This window comes from Sebastes fasciatus, chromosome 10 (assembly GCF_043250625.1).
Source record: "Sebastes fasciatus isolate fSebFas1 chromosome 10, fSebFas1.pri, whole genome shotgun sequence".
In the NCBI taxonomy this organism is placed as follows: Eukaryota; Metazoa; Chordata; class Actinopteri; order Perciformes; family Sebastidae; genus Sebastes; species Sebastes fasciatus.
Window position 1 is genome coordinate 9,430,566 of NC_133804.1, and position 21,113 is coordinate 9,451,678.

The 21,113-nt window shown below is 39.9% G+C and overlaps 1 protein-coding gene across 2 annotated transcripts; it reads left to right on the forward strand.

Annotated features, from left to right (window-relative positions):
• Positions 1 to 4,510: 4,510 nt before the first annotated feature.
• On the forward strand, positions 4,511 to 21,083 carry zdhhc2 (zDHHC palmitoyltransferase 2). Of its 2 annotated transcripts, XM_074647957.1 has the most exons (14): positions 4,511 to 4,977; positions 8,295 to 8,321; positions 9,882 to 9,976; positions 10,716 to 10,836; positions 10,986 to 11,055; positions 11,167 to 11,199; positions 12,788 to 12,908; positions 13,062 to 13,100; positions 13,265 to 13,397; positions 14,829 to 14,955; positions 17,017 to 17,109; positions 17,388 to 17,503; positions 18,248 to 18,330; positions 18,400 to 21,083. In XM_074647957.1, the coding sequence occupies exons 1-13, from the start codon at positions 4,851 to 4,853 to the stop codon at positions 18,286 to 18,288; spliced, it is 1,143 nt and encodes a 380-aa protein (XP_074504058.1). In that variant the 5' UTR covers positions 4,511 to 4,850; the 3' UTR covers positions 18,289 to 18,330; positions 18,400 to 21,083. The 2 variants fall into 2 exon arrangements, with proteins under 2 accessions (XP_074504058.1, XP_074504059.1); XM_074647958.1 differs by lacking the exon at positions 13,062 to 13,100 and having other exon boundaries at positions 4,519 to 4,977.
• The last annotated feature ends 30 nt before the right edge of the window (positions 21,084 to 21,113 follow it).

The following is a 21,113-nucleotide window of genomic DNA, read 5'->3' on the forward strand; positions in this document are numbered from 1 at the left end:
AAGACGAAGTGCTATTTTCACGCCACTGGCAGGGATGACCTCTTTATAAATAAATATGCAAAATATTGAAGCCATATGTTTGTTCCACTCTTGGGACGCTCAGCTTAAATTCGTTTTGGAGCAATGACCTTCCCTTTACACTCTGTAAGGAAGAGTTTATCTTCTTTATAGAAATCCTTACTTGTACTACTGTACAGTGTTACTGAGGGATTCTTGATGGCTGGTGTAATGTTTGCTTTGGGTGGAGTGTTGTACTGAAAAAGATATCAACATATTATGTGATGTAATGTTAACCAGACTGATGTATTTATATTTCAGACTACTTTCTGTTTTGAGTTTGGATTAGTTAGTCTACCTCATGAAGAATTTCGGAAACTTCTCGCCATATGTCATTCTCTTAAATCAGGCCTCGACTGTTACAGTGATGCATTTATAATGACATGGTACAATAAATATAATGTCAAATATTTGGATTCTTCGTTTTTTTTATCTCTGTCTTACACAAGTATCGGTGACAATGGGGCCGATCTTTTCAATTCAATTCTATGTTTATATACTATATACATTACAGTATTTACTGGAATTTTAATTCCTGTTTAAGTTTTGACCAATATGTTGCTGCATTAAAAGGTTTACACTTGAATTGTAATTCATGTAAATTATTCCTGTTAAATTTAGATTTTTACCAAGTTGTAAATAACAATTCAGTACCGTTATATCTATGTATTTATTTGTTATATTTAGTTTTACAAAGTTAAGAAAGCAGTTTTTAAGTCAAGCCTGATGTTGCCTTACAATCTACTCTTCCACACAGTGAGTCATACAGCGTATTAATTAAACGCTGGTATCGGTCGATACCCAAAGCCCAGGTATCGGTATCGGTACTGAAAAAGTCGGATCGGTGCATCCCTAACACCGTCCTCCTCACCATGCAAATGGCTGTTAACCTTCTTTTCTTTTTCGCTACAGCGGACTGATGGCAGGAGCACAGAAGAATAAATTAGCCGTTTTATTCTCACCTTGAAGGCAAATCATTAACAGTATTAATCATCAGGAACCTGAGGCTGCGTGGCTGTACCAGACTCTAATCAGGGACTTTTTTTTAATCTTTAAATGATTAATTCGGCAGAGTAATCATTTACAGTCTCACACTCTAATCCTGAACTTCTTGAAGTGAGATCAAGGAGGTCCTTCAAAGACTGTAAAAGATCCCTGATGAAAAAAAGACTTTAATCTGAATTTAAGTTAGATTATTATTGCCTTGTTTGGGAGTATTAGTTAGACTGGACCATAGAACTTCTAGCTGGTGTGCACATTAAACACAAGGATCCAAGAGCCATTCAACCATCTATTGAGGGGAGGATAACGGGTGGATGATGAATGATGATGGATGAATGATTATATATATTGCTATACTTACCACAATTAGAAATAATAAACGAGGTACATAAGTTATCTTACATTATTAATGCATCAACTTCTTAAGGAAAAAATCCTTTAAGATTCTCCATCCGGATCCTAATTATAACAAACACAAGTCAATACCAGTTAACAAAATATACAACCACTTTCTTCTAAAGTTAAACAGATTGCCTTACTTACTTGGTTTGACTTCATCTTACAGGTAAGTGGCCTATATCACACATTTCCAGAACAATACCATGATCTGTGAAGGAGTTGGATACAAACATTAAATTAGGATTGATAACATGTAGGAATAACTCAAAGGATATAAACCATATGCTGTCGAAACAAATTGTCAGAATCACTATGAACAAACTTCATCCATTCATTCTCAGCCATTATATCATTACAGGGTTGTTAAATAGGATCTTATTTATCTAAATGACTCAGCAGTACCTTGTGTTATTATTGGCTAATAGCAAACCAATATATTTATTGTTTTGTGACTTGAGACCACATGGTTTTTGTAATATTTCCCTGCAGTCTTCCAGCTGCATAAAACATCTCTGTACATTTTTTTCTGAACTTTGCCTGTTAGTTGAGTGAAAGGAAAATGAATGGTTGTCCATCACATCCCTGCATTGCTAATGCTTTCCCCACAGACATCACATCACCCTCCCCTATGTCATGTGAAAGTACTGCTGGTTCCACCCACTGTTTCCCAGGTTTCACTTTCCCCTCAGTATGAACAATCCAGTTCATATCAACAAACATAACCTCTGATTGGGGTCTAAAGCAAGTACTTTAGCATGAAACCTCCATAAGGTTGTTAGACTTAGAGACAGATTGAAGAAAGAATGATGAAAATTGATGCAGCAGAGGCAGAGATGTCCTGACTTTTTTGTCCCCATTATAGGTGAAACTCAAATTACACTGGATCCTACAATTCCCATAATGCAGCTCAATAGCATCTTTCATAAGACCCTCCCTGCCTGATAAATGCCCACATCTTGAAACTCCATGTGCCAAGTTTGTAACGTAGACTTTCTTTTAAAAAAAAAATTAAAGTCTCAAACCCAAACTGAGATAACTCTGATGACATCATCAGGGTAATTTTCTTAGACCTTAGAAAGATCTCGTCAAAGCCACAGAAGACGTTACACAGGCTCATTACTCCTTGTGACAAGTAATTCAATCCCCATGTGGATCTCCCCGGGCCCTCCTACAAAGGACCATGCAAAGCCCCATTGTTTATGTCATGTTTACTTGTATCACTCTGCTGGTTCAAAATCATCTGTTGAGTATTAAACATCTGCATGATTGCATGGGTATTGAAATAAAAAAATAAATAAAAAAAGAATAAATAAATAACTTTATTTTTTATAAATAATTGCCCATGTGTAAAATCAGTGAAGTGACCCTCAGGGGAGGCCGGGGTCAGCTGTAACATTACAAATATTTTCCCAGATAAGGTCACTAGAATGCTCATATGTTTTTATAAATATCAGCTTAACACACCTTCTCTGTGTAGATGCAATAGAAAATATGTATTTTAAATCTTTTTTAAATCAAAATTGGTCATCATTGCTCAGTAATATTTGAACAACATTGAAACAGTTCATTTTTGACACATCACCGAGCCATCTGTCCTGACTCTGAGACTGAGATGTAGCTTACATATTGTGGTGCATATTGTTAGTTTGCTGCAGTGTGCCACCCACCCACGAAACCGGTGGAAAATCAGCATACTTTTTTTTCTCACATTCATACCATTTTTTTTTTTTAAATCTGAAAGTATTGTATTGTAGAAGTCAATCTGTGAAATGTGAAAGAGTTAGAGTGCAGCTTTGCAGGTGGGCTTGTACAATGTATTGTACTGCAGGATTGCAGAATATTTTGCAGGTGCAGTTGGGCGTGAAGCAGCAGAAGCAGGTGGATCTTGCAGACATCCACCTCCACTGTCAGGTATAATGATAAAACACAATATGCTGCTACTCCTCTGACACATGAAAACCATATTATAGGCTGGTATCAGACTAATAGAGTAGTAGTATAGTATACTAGTTTGATATTGTCAGATAACACATATGCAAAATATAGTGGGGATAAAATATTAAGAAATGTTAACAAGTCTCACTTTGAAATAAATAAAAATAGCAAGTTTAGCTTCTTGTTTTTGTTTCTTTTTTTAATTATATTTTTCATTTTTTTAATTTATTGCAAAACAAGTACAATACAGTAACAAACAATAGACATAATGGTATACAGTCTACCAGGGGTTAAGGGGTAAAACAATTGTATTGTAAAAAAAAATAAAAATGAATTCAGCAATTAAGACAATTATAAAATGTACACATATCAAGAGTCTTTGAGGCTTTGGGGTTGGAGAGTGCTGAATAGTTTGTATTTATTTTTGTATTTCATTTAAAAGAGCTTTAACTAAACGTTTTCTGTGTCTTCATTTATTTTTGTGAATGTGAAATTTTGCTATAAGATGATAAAAAGGTTTGTAATTTAATACTGTTTTTGTTCTGTGTGCTGCAGAGATAATAAAAACCAAACAGGATATCTTTGTACAATAATGAAAAAATTAACAGAAATGTTACATTTGGGGGCAGATTCTTTCCTCAAAATTTACAGGCTTTCTTGTTGTCTTTGTGTGCAAATAAAACCTGCTATTTTGTCATTTGTATTTCTGAATTTTGTTAATACAACTCTGACAATCCACTGCACAAACATGTTTGGACTGATAGATATCCCTGTCATGACAATACTCCGAGGGCACTCAAAAAACAAAAAAACAACAACCAAAAAGCAAGTGTAAAAAAAAAATAATAAATAAATAAACAAGTACACAGAAATATACAATTAATATAAAATAATCATAATCATCATTTTGTCATTTTCTGATTTGACAAACAACTTACCTGCTGTGGTACAACACAACCCGAGCTCCCCTAAAAAATAATTTTGTGCGTGCCTCTATGTGTGTGCATGTGTGAGTGTATGAACTCATTGAACCCATCTTTGCTCGTGGTTGAAAAAATGTGCCAGGCTTGCAGCATCCCTCGGACGTCATGGCAACCTGTGGGGAGGCGGCAGGGGGCGGCGCAGACTCTCTGGGCGCGTGTGTGTGTGTGTGTGCATGTGTCAGCCGTCTGATATTGTGTTGTAGTCTGATACTAGTGATCTGAGCTGGACCGTCAGAGGGGAGCAGTGCGGTATAGGAGCGGCATCAGAGGCATCACAGGCGGGCTGGAGGCTGCAGGCTGCAGGCTGGAGGCTGGAGGATGTTGCGTCTGAGCTGCCCGATTAGGCTGATCAGAGCCGGAGCAACGATGCAGTGACAGTCTACAGGAAGACACGGGCACACACATACACACACAGAGGAAGAGGGAGGGAGAGTAACACACGGATGCGCACGAGAAATGATCCGCTCCTAGACTATGGCACCGTCGGGCTCGCGTAGTATCAAGAAGGGCTGTCAGAGAGTTTTGTACTGGATCCCGGTCCTCTTCATCGCCCTCATAGTGGCGTGGTCATACTACGCCTATGTGTTGCAGCTGTGCATAGGTAAGAAACCAGCTGTCTGGTGTGAGGAGGTGTGTGTGTGTGTGTGTGTGAGGGGGAAATGCCTCTGGTGTGTGGATTTTTTTTTTTTTTTGGGGTGGGGGGATTTGTGTTTCAGCAGCTTGTAGTCCAGGCTGATTATTTTGGGATGCACAAGACTGGCTTGTTGTTTATGCAGTGTGTGTGTGTGGACAGTGTCAGTCACATGGCAACACCACCAACAGTTCAAGCATGAATTGTGAGCATATTCTTACATTGATGTGTTTTTGCATGAAAGTTCAATTTAAAGTTCAGCTATTTTGGACAACCTGCTTTTATTGTGAAGGAGCTTTTTATTACATGTACATAATCACAGGGTGCACACAGTGTAGGATTAGGCAGTGGGATTCATTATCTGAGTCCACCACCACCACTCTATCAGCACTATCTTAAAGACTTACTGTAATGGCTTCAGGCTTGTGTGTAGTCACCGAGCTTCATTATCTGAATTGATATCCTCCTACCACAACACCACCGGCATTATCTGTTGGCAAGGAGTCTGACTGTAATGGCTTTTGAGTGAGGCCAGCCTCCTTCCTTCCTTCCTTCGCGTTCCCCTCTGGCTGATGAACAAACGTTGGATGGTGCGGTTTACAGACAGCGAGGCTTCTCGGTGAACGGTGAACGCAGAGTTGACCTGAATAGTGAGTAATGGTTTCTAGGATATCTCAGAGGAGTCTCAGCAGCCTACTCATGTGCTCCATTTGGCAGCTTGTCAGACCACTAGGAAAGCAGATCTCCTCTGTCAAAAAGGAGGATGAAATGGAGACGGTTCAATGAGACCAAACAGAGGAAAACACAGCGAGGGAGGGGTGGTTGCGAGGTCTGATCTTCTCCAAATGCAGGCGTGCTATCCAGCTTTAACTGAGAGGGTTCGCCTTTATGTTTGTCTTTGCACCTGATCAGTGAGACTTAAGGGTTCATAGTGCCATTTTCCTGAGGTCACCAGCCAGGGTGGCACGGGGCCACTCTTGAATCTGATTGGCCCCCCTTGGTGCCCCCCCTACCAGAGTCAGAAGGTGATAGGCAGTTGGCATCTTAGTACCATGGATGGATTACTGAATGTTTGTTGTCAAATGACCAGAGAGAAAGAGATAAAAACGACCACACAGAGACGCAAGACAACCGCAAAGAGACACAAAACAACCACAAAGAGATGAACAACGACCACAAAGAGACACAAAACGACCACAAAGAGACACAAAACAACCACAAAGAGACACAAAACAACCACAAAGAGATGCAAAAGACCTCAAAGGGATGTAAAAGACCTCAAAGGGATGGAAAACAACAACAAAGGGATGCAAAGCGACCACACAGTCGCAAAACAACCACAAAGAGACACAAAACAACCACAAAGAGACACAAAACAACCACAAAGAGACACAAAACAACCGCAAAGAGATGCAAAAGACCTCAAAGGGATGAAAAAACGACCACCAAGAGACACAAAACAATCACAAAGAGATGCAAAACAACCATGAAGAGATGCAAAACAATCACAGAGACAACAAATGCAAAGATACAAAATGACCACAAAGAGATGAAAAATGACCATGAAGGGGCACAAAATGTCCACAAAGAGATGCAAAAAGACACAAACAGATGAGAAACAACAACAAAGAGATACAAAAAGACTACAAGGAGGAGAAAATTACCACAAAGATGCAAAAAATGTATGTCTTGCTGCATTGTAGGAGTGGTGTGGGTCTAATCTTCTCCTAATCCATCCATGGCTGTGGGCTATTTGGAGTTAGCCTACTATAATAAGTAACAGCTGTATTTATTGATATTATTTCATATTCAAATATTTAAAGTTGTTTATTTGGCATTCATTCATTGTGATGAATAAACAATGTAGCTATTAATAATGTACAGTTTATTATTGCCAAGAACCAATGTGTCCCCTTTCTTTAAAGTCTGCCCCCCCCCCCCATTCAAAAGTTTCTAAAGCCGGCCCTGTTCACCAGAGAAGACAGCCAGCGTCCGTCTCAGGACGAACCTCTTCTAGAGTTACAGGACGTCATGTGTCTGTTATGAGATACTGAGACATCCTTCATTAGTGCAGGGCGACAGAAAAGCAAAATCACCATTTCATCAGGCTTCTTGTTTTGTATCTAGTAGAACAAGAGTGACATTGTGATGTGTTGGAGTCACATGGGAGGGACAGATGATGAAAACAGCAGCAGCAGCAGGGCAGGGCAGGACAGCGGTCGCTCGGGGCCAGCAGCGTGGGCTCTGCAGACAGACACAGAGACAGTTGTGTGAAAGTATCGTCAGCTGATACCTCTCGTTCGGTGGCTGAGTTAATCCCATTGTCTGGCTTACATAATTCACCCCAAGCAATCTGTGGCTGACCCACTTTCTTTTAAAGCACCAAACGTCAGCTTTTGAAACAGTTGGTCCTTTTTAGGAATCAGGTCTTTGGACTTCTTGAAGTCCATTTGTTGTTGAAAATTGACGTTGTTGAATGCAAAGAGGAAAAGAGAGTACTGTAATGCTTTCATAGACACATTAACATACATCCCTGCACATGCTCTTAATCACACATACACTTCTGCTTCACTGTATCAGACTCTGGGGCTTTTAATGCTGCCAAGGCGGCATGCACGTGATTTTTGGCTGCACGCCTCGATTCAGCAACTTGGCTCACCTTTCCTCAGTTTGTGCATATGTGTGTGTGTGTGTGTGTGTGTGTGTGTGTGTGTGTGTATGTACTGAAGATGGGTGATTCTGTATGCTCAGCTAATCATTGCTTAGATATTGGGACAGATATAAAACAGTGTCAGCTAATATCTCCCAACAGGTCTCCACTTGTCTCTTTTTATGTTGGTGTCCAGATCTTTAGTGTGTGTGTGTGTGTGTGTGTGTGTGTGTGTGCGTGTGTGTGTGTGTGTGTGTGTGTGCAGGACGCTCCTGTTGTTTTCAATGCCTTTTGTCAATGCACGCTAATGCTTTTCTATATGAGGGGAACAATGAGTGGAACTATCTGACTGGGAGCGTGCTGTATATTGATTTTGTGACTGGTGTGGTATTAAAGGTTTACAGAGTCAGCATTCTTCAGTTTTGCTGATTTGAATTCAGACACTGACTGCCAGTCAAACATGTATTATGTAAGATACACCACGTGGAGGTGGTCTCTGTGTGAAGGGTTGAGAAGAAACATTTTTTTTTTTAGTTTTCCCCATGTTGATCTACATATTTGGGATAGTGTGTTAAGTAGTTTGGCCTTCTTTATTCTACATAAATCTGACTTTGCCTTCTTATTTTTCATTTTTCAGTGTCTATCGAACACATGGGAGAAAAGGGTAAGTGATTTGCAATGCCGTTTAACATCGAGAGGAGTCACAAGTGTCCTCAGCTGTTCTGCATCTGTTATATGTTGAGTTGAGTTTAGGTCAGCATCAGCCGTCAGTCTGGCAGAGGCAGCCCACATCAAATCACCATAATCAGCCTGTATCAGCTGGAACAATGTCACAAGATGTTTATTTTCATCAGCTCAGGTACATGTTTAAACGCAGGGTTTATTCAGTGTGCATTTTGTATCCACGGAGTCGAGAGATGAACTGAAAGAGACCAAAAATACATCGCCTTTCATTTTTAGACATGCTAGCAGCATGGCTCTAGGGATGGCAATGTCAGGCTGCCAGTCGGTCGCTGCACCACTTTGGTCCAGACTGAAATATCTCAGCAGCTGCTGGATGGATTGCCATCAAATTCACAGAAAATGTACGGAAATTCATGGTCCCCGAGGATGAATCCTACTGACTTTTCCTCTAGCGCCACCACGAGGTTCACATTTGGATTGCCATTATATAGTATTTGGAACAGACCTTCATGTTCCCCTCAGGATGAATTATAATCACTTTGGTGATCCTCTGACTCTTTTAGCGCCACCAACAGATTGAAATGAATTTGTCCAATACTTTGGCTGATGACCAAATACCTGCAAAACGAATGAGATTCTCATCAGCCTCAGCTGTACTTTGTGTTTAGTGCTAATTAGTAAATGTTAGCATGCTAACACGCTAAACTAAGATAGTCAACATGGTAAACATTGGTTGCGTCCGAAATTCCATAACTATTGCTATTTGCTTTATGCTATTTAGTACGCTAAAACAGTAGGCCTATATGTCCGAAACCTTAGTATGACACCAATAGTACGCAAATTACTATTTCCTTTGAAAAATGACAGTATGCAAACATTGGACACTACGCTGGCATAAATATCCCACAATACAATGCAGTCGTAACAACAATGCTCAGACAATGTCGGACAGCTCAGTAATGCTTCAATTTACGTGTAAGTATAAGATTCCACTTTGCTATAGGCATAATATATTTCTAAATTAGTCCAGACTTTATGATTCTCACAAATTATCATTTGGTTACATGGGGTTGGTATGGGTTACCATGGTAACGCATCTCCAACCGGCAAGGAGGCTCTCAGGAAGTTACGGCGTAAATTACTGCTCATTGTGTCCCAAAAGATACATACTACAGTTTAGTCAAACAAAAGTATGTTGAACGATACACATGTAGAGTATATAGTGCATAGTATGTGACTTCGGACCCAGCCAGGGTACCTACTAAACATCAGCATGTTAGCATCCAGATGTTAGCATTTACTTTACCTCAAAGCACCACTGTGCCTAAGTACTGCCTCACAGAGATGCTAGCCAAAGAGTTTAGAAACAAAGAGACCCTGACCCAATGTGCATAACTAGTGGATAAATAAATGGGTGGATACTGATTTTGACATAATGATTTGAATATTTTGTATTGGCAGTGAAAGCAAAATAAATGACATTGAATCAAACCAATATGAAGCTGATGATAGATGATGATGATGCTTTTTCTGCTTCCAGTTATATACTTGCTGGTGTACCATGCCATCTTCATCATGTTCGTGTGGGCGTACTGGCAAACCATCTTCACCAGGCCCATGAACCCCCTGAAGGAGGTGAGTGTGTCTGTCTGCGACGCAGCGTTACTGTCGGCTGGGATGATGATGAGGCATGGTGGGAAGTGCACATGTAGGTTACAGCTTCCCCGCGTGATTGAACGCTGCATTTAGACTAATAATACTTTCCAGTGGAAGTGCCTGGAGCTGCACCGTAATGGCTCTGATCCTGACCACAGCACTTCAGCTCTGCAGGCTGAACACACACACACACACACACACACACACATGCATACATCTTAGAGAGAAAAGCCATCTTTGCATTTCACTTTTATCTGAGGCGAAGCACACGTGCAGTCAGCAGTCACCTCATATGAACGCTTTTCTTTATGAGACGTGATCGCTGGATCACTTGAGGTTTCGAGATTGTAATGAAAGTCACATTTCATGTGTGCTGTGCTGTTTGTTATCGCCAGAGTTATTTGTTTCCAGTGTTCAATCATAAATCGCCTGAGTGGCTGAAAGTAATATCGCAGCTCTGTGCTGCTTTGCTCCCGTTTGCCTGCTGGGGCAGAAAGAACCGAAACAAATGGAAGACACAGAAATTCACTGCCTACTGAGCTTCACAGAGACAGACATCTCTGCATTGCTGATTCTAACAGCTTGCAGCTTATCTGACAAAATAAAATTAGACTCTGTTTTGACAAATAAGGATATGATTCATTGGAAATAAACAGATTGAGCTGTTGCTAAATCGCAGGTGTTGTTTGTCTTTCCCTCTGTGTTCTGCCCTACATAGTTTCACCTGTCATACTCTGACAAAGAGCTGCTGGAGCGTGAAGATCGGGGGGAGTCTCAGCAGGAGATCCTGAGGAGGATAGCCAAGGATCTGCCCATCAACACCCGCACCAACTCTGGAGGTACAGTACAGCACACAACTGCTGCTGCTGATGCAGAACAACAGGCTTGACTGACGCGCACCCCCGTCACATTGTTAAGTCTGTGGTCAAGTGTTAGAGCTGCCGCCGCTGCTGACGGCTGTGTGATTGAATTGGCCGTGTCTCCTCAGCAATCCGTTTCTGTGACCGCTGCCAGCTGCTGAAGCCTGATCGATGTCACCATTGTTCAGTCTGTGATAAGTATGGCTCTCTGCTCATGCACCTATAGAGAACAGACCGCACCATATATTGAATTCTGGCAGGCAGAGTGAGATTCAATTACACTGACGTCCTGACCCTGCTGTGTTACAGATGCATCCTGAAGATGGATCACCACTGCCCATGGTATGTAGTGGCAATAGGATTTTAAACAAATATCAGTGACACCGTACTGATGTACCACTGCACTCACATGGTGTTGTTAGTGTATCATGTATCATTTCCTTTTCATTAAAGGGATAGTCTGGGTGTTTTGAAGTGGGGTTGTAAGAGGTACTTATCCATAGTCAGTGTATTACCTACAGTAGATGTAGGCCGGCACGCCCCCAGTTTGTAGAAGCAGACAAGAGTTACCGTGCGTAGGCGGGGCCGGCAGCAAAGCGTACTTTAGCCACCTAAAAGAAAGGCTCACCTAAAAAGATCAATATCTATTGATGTGTACACTATATTTAGAATATTTTTGCTGGTTTATCTTGCCTTGAGACAGCTATAACGTCTACGTTTCCAAAGGGTAACTGAAGCCATTATCTATGCTCTCACCAAAGCAACCAGTACCGACTCAGTAATTTTACCTCGCAGAACACAGGAGTTGCTGGTGTATCGCTGCCTCGATCGGTTAGTTTGTGTTATCGTGTGACTTTGGTTAGTTTAGATTCACCAAAGGGACACAATAACACAAACAAGCTAAGCGAACGAGGCAGCGATAGACCAGCAACTCCTGTTTTCAGTGAGGTAAAATTATAGGTTTATTCAATGGAGTGACTTTGGCGAGAGCATAGAGGGATACAACGGCTTCAGTTCCCCATCGGAAAGGGCTGTCTGACGGCAAGGTAAAGTGATGAAAATATTCTCAATATAGCGTGCACTAAAACTGATATTGATTTTTTTTAGGTGATTCTTTTTTTTAGGTGGCTAAAGTACATTTTGATGCCGGCCCCGTCCACTGCAGTACATTGCTTTGCTTCTGTGTAACCCCGCTTCAAAACACCCAAACTATCCCTTTAAAGGCCCCACAGTACTCAGGCCTCATGGTTTTGTTTTTTTCTTTCTTCAGCAACACACTGCCCAGTCCTGTTCCAGTTAACAGGGCTCGTAAACATGCATCACATGGCAGAGCTTGTTTACTGGACAGATTTGGGTACTCTAACCTCTCATCCTGCCAGATGACACATTTTGGCAGCAGAGGGAGACAAAACAAATCTGATTCCAGCCGGTGTAATTTTTGCTAAACATGATCGGTTTGTCTGCTCTCTTTGCAATAACGTACCATGCATGGGAGAAATTCTTGAAAGAAGCTGAATATATCGGCTCATAGAGCAATAGGATCCTGGAGTTGTTTTCTGTAATACTCTCCAAAAATGCCCGGTGTCCTTAGCCCAAAACTGGTCCCTGATTGGCTGAAAATACCAAGTCCTCTAATTCACATGAAACAAACCTGCTGATTGAAGGTTTTCTTGTAAAGTTCAGCCAAACAGTTGTGATGCATTACCTTTTTTTTATTTCAGTCTGAAACAGGCCAGAAAATGGGTCATTTAGAAGAATAGCCTGGAATAGTTGTTTGCACATTTATAAAAACCCATCCCCAATATTTACTGTTCTTCTGCTCAGCTGTTTAATCTCTTCTTCCTGTATCTCTGCATTTAGAAAAGATCTGAACATGTACTAATGATGACATTTTCCCACACTGACCTGCATCCTTTCACCCTTGCTGCAGGGTGAACAACTGCGTGGGATTCTCCAACTACAAGTTTTTCATGCTGTTCTTGGCATATTCGCTACTCTACTGCCTTTTTATAACTGCTACAGATCTTCAGTACTTCGTTAAGTTTTGGCTGGTAAGTATGGCTTGACCATCACAACATGAACCATTGATAAAATTATGTATTTCTGCGGGGGTTGTGTTTGCACAAACTATATTTATAATCAAATGGACATCTGAAAACATGCATTCTGTGTTGAATATGTGGTATTTGATTTTTTTTCACAAGGAAGGAGGTAGAGCACATTTTCGTCTGAGAGCATACCTGGTATGAACAACCAACTAGCTAGTGGCACTGAGATAGAAACTATTTAATAAGCTCCCCTAGAACACTAGTAGAGTAGAAATCTCTCAGATCCCACTCCGTCTCAAAGTGTTAGTGTCCACTCTTTTTTCATTGCATTGATTGTTTGGTTGCTGTTTTCCCTTCAGAACGGCCTCCCAGACACTCAGGCCAAGTTCCACATCCTGTTCCTCTTCTTCTCGGCCTCCATGTTCTCAGTCAGCCTGGCTTCGCTTCTCACCTATCACTGCTGGCTCGTCTGCAAGAACAGATCCACCCTCGGTAGGTGGCGCTCTTCATGCCTGTATCATCATGGATGGATTACTGAAGGGGCCTACTGGGCACATGCCCGGGGGTCAGGGGCTCCATGGCCTTCACCTACAAAATGTCACTCCAAGAAACATACATACGACTACAAAGAGACACAAAAAGACTACAAAGAGACCAAAACAACTACCAGGACATGTAAAACAGCTGCAGAGAGACACACAATGACACAACAACTACTCACAACCTCAAAAAGATACAAAATGACTACAAATAGACACAAAGCAACTACAAAGAGACTCAAAATGACTACAAAGATAGACAAACAAGTACAACAAGACTCAAAATGACCACAAAGAGACACAAAACAACTACAAAGAGACTCAAAACAACTACAGAGACTCAAAATGACTACAAAGAGACACAAAACAACTACAAAGAGAGTCAAAACAACTACAGAGACTCAAAATGACTACAAAGACACACAAAAAACTACAAAGAGACTCAAAACAACTACAGAGACTCAAAATGACTACAAAGAGATGCAAAACAACTACAAAAAGGGGCAAAACAACTACAGAGACTCAAAATGACTACAAAGACACACAAAAAACTACAGAGACTCAAAATGACTACAAAGAGACACAAAACAACTACAAAAAGACCAAAACAATTTCAAAGTGACACAAAACATCTACAATGATACACAAAATGACCACAAAGAGACACAAAACAACAACAAAAAGTGTCTAAACAACTATAAAGTCTGTCTTGCTCCTATGTAGGAGAGGTGGTGGGGCTTTTTGCATGTCTGTGCCCAGGGGCTCATTATCTTATAATCCGCCCATGTGCATCATGTATGTGTGTGTGTTGTGTTTGTGGATGCAGTAATTATACAGCTTGTGTCGGACAGCGGCTCGCTCAGATCCGTGTACGCTGAGTATCTGCTCTCAGTCTGCTAACAGTGTCGTCTTTGCACAAATGATGAAGGATGTTTCATTGCATTTTTCCCACCATCAGTCACCGCCGTCCTCATCAGCGCAGTGATGTGGGCCGCTATCAGACGGAGCAGTTTCTCATTATGTGTGCACAGTGGCTCACTTTGTCTGTGTGTGGAGGAGAGTGGATTATCCATAGGAGTACGTTACAGTGTAATGCAAAGACACAAGGCTCAGAGCGGTAAGCAGCTTAGTAACAGACACGTCTAGGAAGAGAAGTCACACATGGTGGCACAGTCTCAGATCTGCCTTTCCTGTGCGACAAAGACACTTTTCATTCACAGTTGTTCCATTGATGCAGCTGTTCAGCAGCAGTCGTTCATGTGCTGTCTGAATGAGCTCCTGCTAATAGTCTTAATAATAGATTATATAAAGACTGAAAGGGAGCGCTGCATTTATCCATCTTCACGTCCGACTGACTCTTCTCCTCTATGTGTGTCCTTCTCAGAGGCTGTGCGTTCTCCAGTGTTTCGCCACGGCACAGATAAGAACGGCTTCAGTCTGGGCTTCAGTAAGAACTTCCGCCAGGTCTTTGGAGATGAAGCTAAATACTGGCCTATTCCTGTTTTCTCCGGGTAAGGTCTTATGGGCATTTGTCAAGGAGAATCAAAAGAAAATCCTCTAAAAATATCTATCAAATAAATTTAGATTAAAAAAAGAAACATTATAAATCTTAAGGGGAGCAAACTAAAGAATCAAATCCATTAAAGCAAGTCTATGTGTTAATAATTTATAACTTCCCCTGGCAGGTTGTGTGACAGTTCAGGGGCCCTGGTGACCTGCAATTTTGAGTCTAGACTGAAGGACAAGCAGGTCAAAGACTTCAGGCTCTGTTTCAAGAACCACAAATCAAACATGTGGCTACGACTAAAAATTAGTTCAGTAAAAGCAAATCCAACTTCTAACCTGTTGAGATTTTGGTCATATGGCGTCTGAGACACCGATCAGCTGTGCATAAGGACATGTTCATGTCCAGTTTATGAGTTATTAGAAGGTACATAATGCATTCATATTTATGGAGGCCAATTCAGCAGTTGTATTTTTGGCACAGCATCTGTACAGTTTTTAGGTAATATATTCTATTGGGTTCAAATCTAACACTGAAGTGTTTTAAAGGGGACCTATTATGGTTATTTTCAGGTTCATACTTGTATTTTGGGTTTCTACTAGAAACATGTTTACATGCTTGAATGTTCCAAAAACGTTTAATTTTCTCATACCGGCTGTGCTGCAGCACCACTTTTCTCCCTCTGTTTGAACTCCTGCCCCCCCCCCCTTTCCAAAAAGCCCAGTCTGCTCTGATTGGTCAGCTGGCCCACTCTGTTGTGATTGGTACACCAAATAAAACTCTTTGGACTCCGCTCCAGCTTCACTCTAACTAACTTTGTTTGAGGGAGTGCCAAACGAGCCGCTAGAAAGATATTATGCGAATGTGTTACTTGGTGACATCACCACGTTACAGAAGAAAAGGCAGGACTTCAAGCAAGGCGTGTCAGGCAGTTCAGGAGCAGTGATTCTGTGAGGGAGAGTAACTCCCTGTGGGCTGGACTTTGGGCTTCGTAACTTTGCAGACCTTTTACATGCACAAAAAACACACTAAAGGAAAGAGGAAAAGCACAAAAGCATAACAGGTCCTCTTTAAAGCCTTAATTGCATCTATAACTGTAACTCTATAAGGTTTTCATATCGATTATACATATCCTGCCAATCAGCATCAATATTCACAACAATGACACATTTTCTTCAGAAAATGCTTCAAACAATCTCACTGAGGATGTCAGAGAAGTGTTGAGTAAATGAATGAAGTCACTCATCAGCTCAGGGATTAGAGAGCGCTGTCATTTAGTCTGAAACAAAATGGTTCAAAGGAGGGAAAAGTCCCAGAGGAGACATTAGCTTCAGCAAACAACAACATCGCAACTGTGAATTCAGTCAGAAGCTCCAGCTTTGCAAAAAATGACTAATTCATGCTGACTAAATTAATAATATTATGAATATACAATCTCAGTCAAACGATTTAAACATAAACCCCAGATCTTTACATTTTTAATGTATAAACAAAACATTGCTGATATGAAAAAACACATTTCAGATCCAGTTGTAATTTCATACAGAGGCCCATTTAGTTCCATCATTCACAACTGCGTACTATTTAATCTGTAAACTAAACCACTGTTATACTCAAATACACAGGAAGTTTCTGTGTGAAAATAGAGACGTTAAAGTGAGACTATGTCACATTTGAAAGACGAAATAACACAATCATCCTCCTATAAATGAAAAGTTAAATCCATAAGCAATTAATTGTAGCCTTGCACACTTTGGGGTTTGGCTGCTGCAGCCTTACTTGGTCTGGTATGATGGTCGTGTCTAGAAGGTAACCTACAAACTGCAAAATCTGATCTGAGATCTGCAGAAACTTGCAAAAACTCTCGCGAGACTCGCTGCCCGATGACTTATCCTGACCCTAACTATTCAAGGTCAACGCCTAACCTTAACCATCTCGCGAGAGTTTACCATTATCCCATAATTGCCACTGGTTATTGATGTTTCTAATGTCACCGACATTCAACAGATTCATTACCAGCTGGTCATTTAAACATCTACACCTACTGTGTTTTCTGCTGGCTTTCCAGTTTAGGTGACGGCTGCTCGTTCCCGACCTGTCTGGTGAATCTGGACCCGGAGCAGCCCACATCACCCCCTGGCTCCAGCTCTGCCAACAAGGGGTGAGTAAAACAAGAAGAGCACACATCCATAAAAAAAGTAAAGCACTGAGAGCTGCACAACTGCAAGTCAGCCCCTAGTGGTTTATTAACCCTGTAGGTTTAATGATGCATGAGAATCACCTTGCAGCAGTTTTAAATTAATCATTCAGATTATAGGATTGCAGGATTTAGGACTATTTTTATTTAAAGAAGGAAGTGGGCCCAGAAATATTCCTCAGTGGGTCCATGAAGGATTCCTGGCTTCATCCCTGTGCTTGTGTGTATTTGTGTGTTTCCAGTGCAGCAGAGGGCCGCCAGTTCCCCTCCAAGCCGCTGAGGGAGTCTCAGAGTCGACTGCTCACCAGCACCCCCTCCTGGACTGAGAGTGACAGTGCAACAGCAAAAGACAGGAAGGGTAAGGTAATGTTATACTCCTTGTGGGTTTCTCCATAGCTGCTTGCTTACATAACCCCAAGAAAGCTTTGACAAAATGATTAAAGCTGCAGTCGGTAACTTTGAGCAAATATGATGAAACGTTATTTTTATAAAACTGTCTCTATATCCTGACAGTAGTGCATGAGACAGAAAAAAAACCTGTTCCTATGTGTCCTCCTGGTGCTCCTAATGGCATTTTAAAGATTTCACCGCACCCAAAGAAAAACAACCAATCAGAGCCAAGCTGTTTCTGTTCAATCACTGCTCGCAAACCTCGCCAACTCCGATCAAACTGTCGAACTAGGCAGCGTTGATCAAATATTAATTAATATTCTGTCACTGTAATGCCTATTTCTCTCCTCAAATGTTTTCAGAAACATATTGTAGTGTAGAGTATTGATTCATATCTGATCAGCGCTGCGTAGTTTGACCGTTTGATCAGAGTTTGCGAGTTTCACGTGCAGTGATTGACAGCTGCTGTAGAGACTGCTCGGCTCTGATTGGTTGTTTCTATCGGGCATGTTTATATATTGCAAATTACGTTAGGAGCACTAGGAAGACACAGAGGTAACTGATTTTTTCAGATTATCTGTCTCAGGAAGTACTGTCAGGATATAGTGACCGTTTCGTAAAATTAACTTTTCATCAGATTTGCTCAAAGTAACCGACTGCACTTTTAAGTGTTAAAACTGATTTTTAATGACTTAAATAATGTGTTGTTCAGGTGCCAGTAACCAAGGAATGACCATAGAAAATGAGGCGTAACCAGATTTAAAACAAAGAGGCGACACCTTCAACACAGAAAAGGTGAGTTCATAGAAACTATCCACATATCAAGATATAAAATCATCTGTTACAATGTGTTTCATCCAACAGGTCTATGCTGCCCCCCTCCTCAGTGTTTGTGCCTATCAGGACGTGACGTGGTGGTGACATCATCTACATTTGTTGTTTTCCATACTGCACCCTGCCTCTGGGAGGTTTACATGACTGATATCACGTACAAAGCAGAGAAAAAAAATAACTATCATCATCAGTATTATTGTTATTGTTATCAGCAACAATTCCTGCTGCTATCTGACAGTTTTTGGGCTGGGGGTGCACCGATCTGACTTTTTCAGTCTCAGTACCGATAGCGGTAACTGGGCTTTGGGTATCGGCCGATACCGAGTACCGATCCGATACCAGTGTTTAAATAATAAGCTGTATGCCTCACTGTGTGGAAGTAACTGAGATCATTCTTTTATGTATAAGGTAACAACAGCCTTGCCTTAAACAGTGCTTTCCTAACTTTGTAAAACAAAATGTAGCAAATAAATACATTTACTGATTTGTTATTTATTTTTAAAATAATAAATCGTACACCAGCAATTTGGCAAAAAAAATCTTCAAAATTAACAGGAACTACAATTCAGGTGTAAACATTTTTAATGCAGCAACAACTTTCTCAAAACAGGAATTAAAATTCTAATATATAATGTACATAGTATAAAAACAGAATTGAATTTAATAGATTGTTGTTGTCACCGCTAACCGTTCCAGCTATTTAGGGCCGGTATCGGCCCGATATCCGATCCGGTATCGGTATCGGTGCATCCCTAATTTGGGTTTCTGGATTGAAATTAAAAATTTGCATTCCAACAATCACAATTTTTTTTGTTTGTATATGAATAAGCACAGAGCAGCAATGGAAGAGATGTTTTTGGTATAAAATCTGAGCTGTTTTCGTGTGTTACAGTCCACGTAACAGAAACTCTCAGAATTATCTGCAAGTTTTTTCGTTTCATGTTATTTTGTGTAGCTTAACACTTAATGAAATGCTGTTATAAGTTTGCCAAAGTATAGATTAGTAGTGGTGTCAATGTGATGTAACTGATATTCTTTTAGCCATTTTCTTTTTCAGTGAAGGTGTTTTTTTGGAGGGGGGGTCGTTGGTGTCATGGAAGTTGAATTGATGCATGCTCTCATCTCAGGATGTTTGACACAAACACACCTTGTTGTAGTGAACTGTACCAGAAGATGTTCTCCCCTTTTGCTTGAGTTTAAAAAACAGTGTAGTCAATAGTAATTCCATTTGAATAAGGGCTCTTCTGACTAGCATGAGTGAGGATGTTGCTGTCACACTGAAACACCTGAATGGTGCTGCGACAGCGTGCGTCTCCCCTGCCAAATATCTAAACTGCTGTCTGGTAGCCTACAGTACGCGTACAAACTGCCGGCCAAAAAGCTTCCCGACTGTCTCTCTGGAGGGCCGCAAAGCCTCTGTGTGATGCTGCAGATCTGCTCACCATCACCATCACCATCAAAAAGCAGATACTGTTGAGTGTTTTTATAACTCACAACATGATGATGATGTATCTGCTGCAGAGCAAAAACAACTCCAGCTGCTTTGTACAGTATATTTTCACCTTCTGAGGAGTTGGAAAAACCATCACTAAAAGATTAGTTGGTAGAATGTATGCTTGTGGTAACACTTTATAATAACAATTGTTTATAAATGGTAAATTGATAATTAATTAAAATTAAGTTGATGGTTATTCTACTGTTAACAGACAATGAAATTATAATTATTAATAATGTTCACTAATTATTAGTAATGCCATAATTTTTGTAATTGGGGCAGTTTGTTTTTGCACACATTATAACATTTTATATACCGTATTAAGTATTTGTTAATGATTACAAAATGATTTGTAAACCTTTAAGAAATTGTTCGTAAAACATAAACATAACATAGATAGATATTTGTAACACTTTGTTAATGGTTAATAATTGGTTTGTAAACCATCTATAAATATTATTTGGATGGTCATACCTTGTTAAATGGTGAATAAATACGTTGTAAAGCATCTATAAACAGTATTTAGCTATTTAATATTATAAAGTTACAGCTAATGATTATAATACTTTGTTAAATGGTTAATAAATATGTTGTAAAGTGTCTATAAACAATATTTAGATGGATAGTTAATATTTTGTTAATGGTTAATAATTGACTTTTGGTCCATCTATCTATGTTATTTTTATAGATGTTTTACAAACAATTTCTTAAAGGCTTACAAATCATTTGGTAATCATTAGTATTATGAATAAATAATATATTATATAGAATAATAATAATGTGTGCAATAAATAAAGGGTTAATAAATAATTTGCTATTGTAATCAGAATGTAATTATCATCTCCAATCAGCTATGATACAATATTTAATGTATAAATTATTTCATATTACACAAACTAATGATACAATAACAGAAATTATTATTACTAATAATTAGTAAACATTACTAACATTCAATTGTTAACAGTAAAAAAAAAAAAATCAATTTACCATTTATAAATGGATTTATAGATTTTATTCTATTTATGTATTTATAGATAGTTATTATAAAGTGTTATCATGCTGGTTTAAAAAAAAAAAAAAGCTTCATTGTGACAGTCAGTGTCAATCTATATTTTTCTATTCTTCTGTCTGTATGACTCAAGAGACAATATGGATGTGTGAGGCGATGTACTGTACAGTTGTGATGCCTTATCAGAATAAAATGAGCTCATCTTCAGCCTCCTTGTTCAACTCGTTGTCACACATT